General features: G+C 41.5%; 1 protein-coding gene across 1 annotated transcript; it reads left to right on the top strand.

Moving 5' to 3' along the window:
- Positions 1–294: 294 nt before the first annotated feature.
- On the top strand, positions 295–9,326 carry LOC144685333 (gastrotropin-like). The gene is made up of 4 exons (XM_078549741.1): positions 295–361; positions 4,506–4,678; positions 9,090–9,179; positions 9,273–9,326. Exons 1-4 carry the CDS (start codon positions 295–297, stop codon positions 9,324–9,326), a joined length of 384 nt encoding a protein of 127 aa, XP_078405867.1.
- The last annotated feature ends 1,827 nt before the right edge of the window (positions 9,327–11,153 follow it).

Here is an 11,153-nt window from a genome sequence, read left to right as displayed (position 1 = left end):
CTCACCTTTGTGTTCTTGATGGGTCTCACCCTAGCCATAACTAGTTAGCCACTTACATTCTTTGTGGTATGAGTCTCAAGAGCCTTTAGTGGGCTGAGCCACGCACCATACCTTGATAAAGTAGTTTAATAACTAGTGCTGAAAAAATTTATGGTTAAAATTTAGTGAATGATTTAGTTAACGATTTATCACAGGGTGCATGTGGAATATTTAGACACTGAACATATTTCACTGTGCCTGCTGCCTTCATTGCCATAGGATTTATTAATTCTTTGATTCCATTTTTACAGCAAAATGAATTTCACTGGAAAATATAAATTTGGGAGTCAGGAGAACTATGAACAGTTTATGAAGGCTTTAGGTAAGGAATCATTTTGTGGTAATTTCATCATTTGAATTATACATATATCAATTTTAACAAAGAATACTGTCCTTTTTGGGAAAACAAGCTTAATGGGTCAGCACTCAAATAATAACTGGCACAGTTTATGCTTTTACAAAGGCACAACATGGATCCAAAATTCCTGTTTGTGCTGATTTTACTGAAATGGTAAATGCGAATAAAAAATATTTAAAGTTAATAAACTCATTTTTGTTTTCCTATTGAGTCATCCTGCTGACTCAATCAGTTTATCCAGTGAGTACTTGACCTATACTAAGCAGGAAGATTTCAGTTCTATCCTCAGTCTGTTCTACCTTAACTGATCTCTGACATGTCGGTATAAGGGATGTCACAATTGACGTGCACCCCTGTGTTCGAGAGAGTCAATGTTGGCCAAGGTTTTCAGTATAACTACAGTCAGTGAACCCTGTTGGGAGTGAACATGTATGACTCTTGAATGAGAATTGAATCAGGCCTGGGTTGAATAGCTTACCAACATTTACTGACACATGAATAATGGTCACTGGGGGAAAAGCAGCAGAGCGCAACCATGGAACTGTCAATAAGTTTGTTGACGTCTTCAGCAGAGGAAGAAGGAAGAAAATCATTGCAGGGGACGAAAAGGATTCACCCAGAATTCTTCTAGATAACACTGGTTAATAAATCTCTCCTTTTTGGCCGAATAAAGCCTGTCTCTTTTTGATGACTCTCAATCTCACTTCACTGCCTATCCATCATGTACATCGATGCCCTCTTCAGAAATATAAATAGTGTTCCTCACAGCCATTTATAGTACTTGCTTCAATGGCCCTTCCTGGTTTTAAATTAAGTCCTGCGGTTTATACAAGGGGAAAGAGGGGATAATAAAGGGATTTAATGCTCTCACTGAGAGAGGGAAAAAAATGTCCTTCAGTCAAGAAAGCTCTCTGTTTTCTACTGCTTCAGGTTTTCCACAATTAAGGTTTTAAAAACAACCCAAAGAACAATAACCTCACCTCGTGACAGAAAATAATACGTCAGGAACCAGTTCTACTTACTCGACCCTAGGTAAGGGAATTCAACAGATTTCATTTATGAACGATCCCATTTTATAAAATATAATAAAACCATCAGAATATCACCAGTTTTATTATAGTTTTGCCTGGCTAGAAATTTCTCTCTTTGCAATTTTATTTTCTCAATCCCCTGTAGCCATGTTCTGTGGAGACCATGACCTTTAATATGAACTGTATAATAATTTGGTCAAATACAAAGACACTATAGGCAATGACTCAAAATACACCAGGGGCTTGTGATGAGTTGAGGCAACAACAGTGAGCAGTTTAATCCTCAGAGTACTGATAGGTCATGGCCAACCTTCCTTAGTTCAAAAAAGAATTTTTTTAGCTCATATAGTGTATGCTGAAACAAATCTGATGTTATAGCAATAAAATAATTCAAATGTCACTGGTACTTTTGTTACCATAATATTAGTCTTGTTCTACAGAAATAATCATGTTTAAAAGCATTTCAAACATTTATTTTTTGCCTCGCTTTCACTCTTGCTTTTTGCCCTATTTTTCATTCCACATCTTTGCTGGCCCCATCTCCCTCCCTTTCACTGTTTGCCCCATCTCTCTCCCTCTTTCTCTACCTGTTCTGTCTTCTCTCTCCTCTTTTTGCTTGTTTTTTTCTCTACTTGCCTTGTCTCTCTTCCCCTTTCTCTGCCTTTCCCTCCCCCAACCTGTGCTTGCCTTCTTTCTCTTCCTCAATATCTGTGTTTGCCCCTCTCTCCTCCCTCTAATTGCCTCCTCTTCTGCTCTCTCTTCTTTTTAAATTATTTAAGTTATATTTTGCCTTTGTGCATGTGCAGTAAGGCTGATTTTTCTACCTCCCAGTTATAGAGAATTATATATCCGTGTTTGTCATGATACAGAGGTTGCTGGAATACTAAGTAACGTAAACAAGAGCATAAAATTACAAAGTGACATTGATAGATTAAGTGAGTGGCAGAAGAGTGTGAGGAATCCATATTGGACCAAAAAGGGTAGATCCAAATATTTTCTAAATGGTGAAAAACCAGGAACAGTGGAGGTCCAAAGAGATTTAGGGGTCCATGTACACAGATAACTAAAATGTAGTGGCCAAAGTGACAAAAAAATTAAAAAGGCTAATTATAAAAGCTAAAATATAAAAAAGATAATTTGCTACAGCAATAAAAAGCCCTGGTTACACCACATCTAGGGTGCTGTGTACAGTTCTGGGTGCCACACCTTAGAAAGAACATATTGGCCTTGGAAGTATGGCAATGCAGATTCACCAGAATGTCATCTGGGCTCCAAGGATTAAATTATGAGAAATTACATAAACCAGGATTGAACTCCCTGGAACATAGAAGGTTATGGAGTAATTTTGAAAGGAATTGATGGGGTAGATAGAAATGCTTTCTGCTGGTGACAAGAGGGAATAACCTTAAAATCAGAGCCAAACCATACAGAATAGAATTTGAAGAACGCTGCTTGAAGCAAAATGTGGAAGAAATATAGAACTCTTTCCCACAAAAAATAGTAGATGTTAGCTCATTTAATAATTTTAACTCTGAGCTCAATAGGTTTTCCTAGCTGTGGTAATTATGGTTTTATCCAATGTATAATATACCTTTAAGAAAAATACTTGTTAAGGAAGATTGCATGATCTTTAGTACCCGATAGGAGAGTAGTGCAGGCTACCTCAGTAGTTGGTATGTAGAGATAGAGTTTGAAGCGAAAGCACACGTGTGGTTGCTGGTGAGTACCTTTGTAAATAAACTAGAAGTTATCACCTAAGAAGTGTCTGCTGATGAACTCTATCAATAATACCAACTTGGCTACCACTCACAACGCTAGCCAATGTGGTATTAAGAAATATGGAGTCCAGGCTGGCAGTTAGGATACAGCTCAGCCATGATCTCATTGACTGGCTAGAATGGGCTTGAGGGGTTGAATGGCCTGTTTCTGTTTCCTCCATATTCCTGAAAAGCACTTGAGTCTGTCCTCCAGGTTCAGGAATGTCAGAATTAACATGGCATGGAAGCACTTTGGCTCAGACCAAACTCTTAGCAAGACCTGGTGTCAGCAAAGGGGAAGACCTAACCGTGTAACTGCTGGCCTACATTCCTGGCTGCCAGCAATGGAAACTGCTAAGTGCTGCTGGACAGGAAAAATCCCCTGATTTCTAAAATCAGTAAAAATGTTCAATTTATTCAACCCAAATCCATTGTCATCCCTTTTCATGCACCTTGGCATAGCGTTGTCACCTTTGGTTCAGAGTATAGCTACCTCACCCAGTCAAACAACCATTTTTCCCCATCTCCAATACTTTTATAACAAATAAGCAGAAGCGTTCAGAGAAAATAAAATACTTTGCATTGTCCTATGATTTTTGTCCTGGGTTTTCTCATAGCAATGTCCAGAAGATTTAATTTCTGGAGACTCCAAAACAATCCTGAAGAGTTAGTAATCCTACTTGGGATATGAAGGCATACTCATACCTTTGTAACAAATAAAACTTGGGGAAATGGGATTCACAGTCACACCAGGGCATTGGGTGCACATTCTTCTTTTTTATATTTGTTCTAGGGGTGTAAGCATCACTGGAAAGGTCAGCATTTGTTGCCTTTCCATAATTACCCATGATCCGGTGGTGATGAGCTGCCTTCTTGAACCACTGCAGTCCATGTGGTGTGGATACAGCCAATATTAAGTTGCTACATGATAGAGACCTAACGAAAGAGATTCTGTCATTTGTCTATGTTCGCCAAATGGCTTTTTTCTTTAAATTTTGTATATCTGGAACAGCAGCTGAAAAGCTGATTGATATCTGAAGAAATCTCCACAACTAAGTATTCTGTCAGTGAGAAATTATTTGTATATATTAATTTTAGCTCTGAGCAATCTATCATTAGCTTTTGTAGGATGATTAGAAGATGTTATTTGTGGTGTTTTAAAGATAAAGTATAATATTTTGAAGGCCAGTTCCAGGAAGCCAAGCCAGTCAGTATTGATTTAGATAAAGTGAGAGTGAATTAGTGTCTGTGATGATATTCTTCATCATGGGATGTCCCCAAGCCTTTGCATTAATATGGCACTTACTACCCACAGTGCAGGTGTGCCCGATGATGCCATTGAGTGTGGGAGAAAGTTAAAGTTTGACACAGAGGTTGTCCAGAATGGGAATGACTTTACTTGGTCTCAAATTTATCCGTGCCACACTACAACAAATAAATTCATTGTCGGGAAGGAGTCAGACTTTGAGATACTGAACTGCGATAAAGTCAAGGTAAATCTACAAGTTATCAGCTGAAGAACTGAATTTCCTTGGTATTTCTATATTGTGTTAAATATCATCAGGTGTGGAAGTCCATGTACAGTGTATTTCCAGTAGCTTGTCTAAGTAGCCATCTTTCATGTATAACTCTGGGCAATGGATATCAGGAGGCACAATGAGTTGCAACGGGCTATTTGACCTTGGGAGCATCATCTCCAATCATTATTCCCTTTAAAATTTAGCTGTTATGCACAGCCAGTTCTCTCAGCTTATATTGTGTGGTGTGGTCACTGCGCCTGCTCAGCCTAGTGGATTTTTTGGTAAGAATAGGGTTCCTAGTGTAGTGCTCATATGAGCCTGCCCCTCCCTTCAGTACGCCCTCCGAGGGGCAACCTTTTGGGCCTGCCTCCTAATTGGCCACGCCAACACTCACCGCCCTATAAATGATGCTTTGCTGGTTCACAATGCTGTAGGCCCAATCCATGGGCCCATTGTAGTATCAGGCTGGCAGCCCCAACGATGCCCTCGGAGGCATTGAGCTTTTATATTAAAAGGCCCCAAGCCGGAACGGCCATCAGGCTGGAGGGGAAACCGCTCCACAGACAGGGCTATAGACTTTCACCTCATGGCTATACCATTGAGGCATGGAGACTCCTGCTCTGTTTACCTTCTAGGAGGTCGATGGCCTCTGCTCAAAGTGGGGTAGGGGCAGAGGGGTCACTCCGACATCAGTAAAGTACCAGCGCAGGTGCAAAATGGTTCCTAAGTGGGACTTTCATTAAACATACTGGCCACCTGTCTTTGTGAAGTTGGCAGTTGACCCGGCTCCCTGCTAGCCCCTGGGAACATTTCCCGGAGGTGGGAATGCGACAAGGAGCTGCCCTGATGTGGCTCCCCCTATTACCCTGGCCTCCCCTGCTCGCCTCCACTCCAAATGAATAGGCCGGGAAAATCCAATCTAGTATCCATTAACTTGATCTGGATTTTACCGAACATCGACACAGGCACTTTCAGTACTGGTATTGGGGAAGTGATTTAGGAGGGGGAGCCTTGATTGAAATGTTGCACCCACCCTCATGCAGGGAATGCTAAGACTATTTATAACATCCCCATTAGTTTAAATTGTCTAACACAGCACAGGGCAGGGATCAAACATGGAACCTTCTTGATTTTTCTTCATAGTATTACAACACAAGGAACTTAAGACAGGCTAAATTTATTGACATGAACAGCTAAAGGCTGGCAGGCCTGTGGTGGCGTAGTGGTATTGTCACTGGACTAGTAATCCAGAGATTACTAGTCTCTGTAGTACTAAGGGTAATGTTCTAGGGGCCTGGGTTTGAATCCCACCATGGCAGATGGTGAAATTTGAATTCACTGAAAAAAAAAACCTGGAACAAAAAACCATGAAACCATTGTAAAAACTCCATCTGGTTCACTAATGCACTTTAGGGAAGGATATCTGCCTGGTTTGGCTTACATGTGAGTCCTGGCTTAGAGCAATGTGGTTGACTCTTAACTTCTCTCTGAAATGGCCAAGCAGGCCACTCAGTTGTATCAAACTGCTAGAAAGTCAATAAGGAATGAAATTGGATGGACCACCCGACATCAACCTAGGCACCAGAAATTACAATGGCAAACTCAGCCCCGACGTCCTGCAAAGTTTTCCTTACTAACATCTGGGGCCTTGTTCCAAAATTGGGAGAGCTGTCTCAGACTAGTCAAGCAACAGCTTGTCATAGTCATACTCACGGAATCATACCTTACAGACAATGACCCAGACACCACCAACACCATCTCTGGCTATGTCCTGTTCCACTGGCAGGACAGACCCAGTGGAGGTGGCAGCACAGTGGTATACATTTGTGAGGGAGTTGCCCTGGGAGTCCTCAGCATCAACTCTGGACCCCCATGAAGTGTCATGGCATCAGGTTAAACATGGACAAGGAAATCTCCTGTTGATTACCATGTACCACTTTCCCTCAGCTGATGAATCAGTGCTCCTCCCTGTTGAACATCACTTGGAGGAAGCACTGAGGTGGCAAGGGTGCAGAATGTACTCTGGGTGGGGGACTTCAATGCTCACTAGCACCACTACTGACCGAGCTGGCTGAATCCTAAATGACATAGCTGCTAGACTGAGTCTGCGGCAGGTGGTGAGGGAACCAACAAGAGGGAAAAAACATATTTGACTTCATCCCCACCAACCAGCCTGCCGCAGATGCATCTGTCCATGACAGTATCAGTAGGAGTGACACCGCACAGTCCTTGTGGAGATGAAGTCACGGTTTCACATTGAGGATATCTTCCATTGTGTTCTGTGGTACTACCACCGTGCTAAATGGGATAGATTTCGAACAGATCTAGCAACTCAAGATTGGGCAAATATTAGATGCTGTGGGCCGTCAGCAACAGCAGAATTATACTCAAACACAATCTGTAACCTCATGACCAGGCATATTCCGCACTCTACCATTTCCACCAAAACAAGGGATCAACCCTGGTTCAATGAAGAGTGCAGGAGGGTATGCCAGGAGCAGCACCAGGAATACCCAAAAATGAGGTGTCAACCTGGTGAAGCTACAACACAGGAATACTTGCATGCCAAACAGCATAAGCAGCAAGTGATAGACAGAACTAAGCAATTCCACAACCAACAGTTCAGATCTAAGCTTTGCTGTCCTGTCACATCCAGCCCTGAATGGTGGTGGACAATTAAACAACTCACTGGAGGAAGAGGCTCCACAAATATCCCTATCCTCAATGATGGAGGGGCCCAGCACATCAGTGCAAAAGGTAAGGCTGATGCATTTGCAACAATCTTCAGCCAGGAGTGCCGAGTGGATGATTGATCCTGCCCCTAGCTAAGCTGTTCCAGTACAGCTACAACACTGGCAACTGCCCAGCAATGTGGAAAATTGCCCAGGTATGTACTGTACACAAAAAACAGAACAAATCCAACCCGGCCAATTACCACCCCCTCACACTCCCCCAACCACCCAAACCAGAGATCAACCTAGTCACACAAAGTCCACTTCTTTTTGGTGAGTACTGATTGGTGCAGTTGATAATGTCTAAATCTGGTATAGTTATGGTGTGACAAATTGGCGCCACAAAGATCAGGTGTTACTGATTCCATCCTGAAAGAACCAGTATCTCTTCCTGAAAGTGTAATTGCATTTTATTACCATGTTTAAACCAAAGAAAAATGAGTAAATGTAGATTTTTATGAAAGATTTAGGCTTGACGCCACCATTAAAGTGCAGTGTTGGAGGGTATAACTTGACATGCAATTCTCCACTTGTTGAGTTTTCAGCCTCCATTATGAGTCAGGCTGAGATTCACCCAAAGAGATGGATAATTGGAGGCAACCAGGCAGGCTGGTTAGATAGACATCTAGAAACAAGGCTCCTCATTGTTCTCTTGGATGTAAACTACTTCATGGACATTATCAACTGCACCAATCAATGCTCACCAAAAGGTAGTGGACTTTGTGTGACTAGGTTGATCTCTAGTTCATGGCCCCCTGGATAGTGCTCTCAATTAGATTGAGGGCTGATGATCTTCATTTGTTTGGGAATGATAAGAGTTCAAAGCAAAGATGAAATTGAAACTCCTAAAACATGAGTCCAGCACTGTATCACCAGCTTGATTATCTTTTAACTCAACATAAGCAGCAAATCAGGCAGATCATTCTCAATATTCAGATGCTTTAGTGGTTTTCTAATAAAACACAAAATGGATCACAGTCTAAATATATGGCAATGAAACCTGCTTTTGAACATAAGCCTGAGCGTTGCCATGGAAGTTGGGTATTTTCTGTTGAATGTGAGCAGTACACTGTTCAATCAAAATTAAAAACTTCTTCACTTCAAGTTACTTAGAATAAAGGAAGCCTGGAGATTAGTGGGAGCCAGATAATCACAAAAAAAAATCTTTTACTATCTAATTAGCTGCATACAAACCAGAGAATCCCAGTTTCAATTGCTGGATGGTGCTACTCTTAGTCAGGACAGCAGTTGGCCTTATCTCTATTGGAAGGGGGTAAAACGAGTTAGCCAGGACTCTACTTCAGGGTGAAGTGCTATTCAATAATACATGTAAACATTGAACAAAGATGTATCATATTCTGGAGACTCTGCACCTTTGGACTATCCGTGTCTATAGAACCAAACTCCAATTGGAGTCAGCACTGAATCTTCAGGATGCATCTTGCCGACCTTATATTCCACAATTCAGAAAAAACTTCTTTCCCTAGACATTGGTTAGAAGGTGGAACTTGCTATCACTTGGAGTAGAGACAAATAGCATAGATGCATTTAAGAGAAGGCTGGATAAGTACATGAGGGAGAAAGGAACAGAAGGGGTTTCTGAGCTGTAAATTCTATGTAATAATTTTAAAAGGTTTTTTGTTTCCCTTGAGGTCACAGCAAACCTGGAAGGAGGAAAACTCCTCATGAACTTTCCCAACTACGTTTATACTGCTATGATTGAAGGAGACAAGCTGGTTGAAGTGAGTGTCCTGTTTGAAAATGTTTTGAATGTTCATTTAACTTTTTCCTAAAGGACTGTTTTGTTTTAAGACCAAATTTCTTCTTGCAAACAGACGTCAGTGTGTGGTCAGATCACTTTAAAAAGACTCCATACGAAAACAGCTTAAAATGATGAGGACTGCTATTTCCAAGAACCACTGTGGAGGCTAAAATAATTCCACGGGAAATAAATAATTCAGCATGTCTGAAACATTGTATTTGCCCATATAAAGGAAAAGATATGCCACAGGTCAAAATGTACCATTGAATAAAGCTATAAAATGAGATCTTTTGTCCGTCTCTTTTTGCACTTTATCATCACCACTGTTTATCACCAGCACAGTGTTAAGTAATAGCACAGAAACAGCCAGGCACAAAATTATGCTGTGTGACTTTTATGTTAAGCTCTTACTGTGAAATTTTAGACTTGTGTGTTCTGAAAGGTGGACTTACTTTCCTTTCTTTGCTATTTAAACTGTATCATTCATTCAGTGGAAACCTGGCAGATGATTTGAATGTGCACTGTTTGCATGCGTAGACAGGTTCTACCACTTGATATCGCTGCACTGTTCCATAAGATCGATAGGTTACAGAATGCTCTACGGGTCTATATGATTTTATCCAGGGCTGCTGTAGGATCAGTGTGAACACACTAGCTGAATGGCTTTGTCTACAGCTCATGCAAGTCCTATTATCTGACAATACATCTTGAAATCAACAGATTACAGAAAATTCTGTGGTTCCATCAGAATTTATCCAATGCTGCTTTTTAATATTCAGCCTCAGCAATCTACAGAAAGCCATATTTGCAGCTCTACTGGCAGCGACTGTTCTTATTTTGAAAGCTACATTCAGAGTAAAGAAAAAAATTGGAAACATGAAATAAAACAAAATGCATAGCAACTCGATTAATATATGTGAAATACATTTCAGGTATGACCCTTTACCTCCCTCAACACACATGAGGATAGATACTGGAACAGATGCCACCGATCTACATTGTAGCTGGACTGTACCATTCATGAGCAGGGGGCCGGGTTCTTTACTATTGATTTCAACCTGTCATTTTTCTGACTTTCTTGACAGATCATTTCAATCTGATTTTTGCAAAGTCTGAATCCATTCAAGCATTTGCTTTAGCTGCAAACCAACTGGGACCTCAAAATGAAGTTCACAAATGTTAGGAAAAAGTGGAACAACCAGGATGCAGGGGTGGCGAGGGAGTCAAAAGCACTACATTAAGGGTGTATTTACACTACAAACTCAGCACCAGTGCAAAGTGATTTCAATATTGCATCAACGTCAGCAATGTGAATCCAGAACTGGCCAAGTACAGAGCAAAGCAAAGGTTTGATATCTCTTGGGTTTGACCAGGCACATTGGGCCCATGGACACTTATTTGTCCTTGAACAGAGGCCCAAACAATCCCCATCCACAACCACTCTCCTCCATCTGGCTGAAATTTGTTCTCTCACTGAACGATTTAGCCTTTAACTTGTCTCACTTCCTCCAAATGAAAGGTGTGGCTATGGGTACCCGCATGGGCCTCAGTTATGCCTGTCTCTTTATGAGGTATGTGAAACATTCCTTGTTCCAGTCCTACTCAGGCCCCCTCCCACAATTCTTTTTCGGGACGTTGATGATTGTTTCGGTGCCGCTTCATGCTCTCGTCTGGACCTGCAAAAATTTATCAACTTTGCTTCCAATTTCCACCCCTCCGTCACCTTCACATGGTCCATCCCCGACACTTCCCTTCCCTTCCTTGACCTCTCTGTCTCAATTTCTGGTGATAGACTGTCCACCAATATTCACTACAAGCCCACCAAATCCCACAGCTACCTCAACTACAGCTCTTCACACCCTGCTTCCTGTAAGGACTCCATCCCATTCTCTCAGTTCCTTCGCCTCCATCGCATCTGTTCCAATGATGCCACTTTCCAAAATGGCGCTTCTTA

The sequence above is a fragment of the Cetorhinus maximus genome, chromosome 10 (genome assembly GCF_964194155.1).
Source record: "Cetorhinus maximus chromosome 10, sCetMax3.hap1.1, whole genome shotgun sequence".
Classification (NCBI taxonomy): domain Eukaryota; kingdom Metazoa; phylum Chordata; class Chondrichthyes; order Lamniformes; family Cetorhinidae; genus Cetorhinus; species Cetorhinus maximus.
The sequence above is the reverse complement of the archived record's forward strand: the minus strand, read 5'-3'. Positions and strand labels throughout refer to the sequence as shown.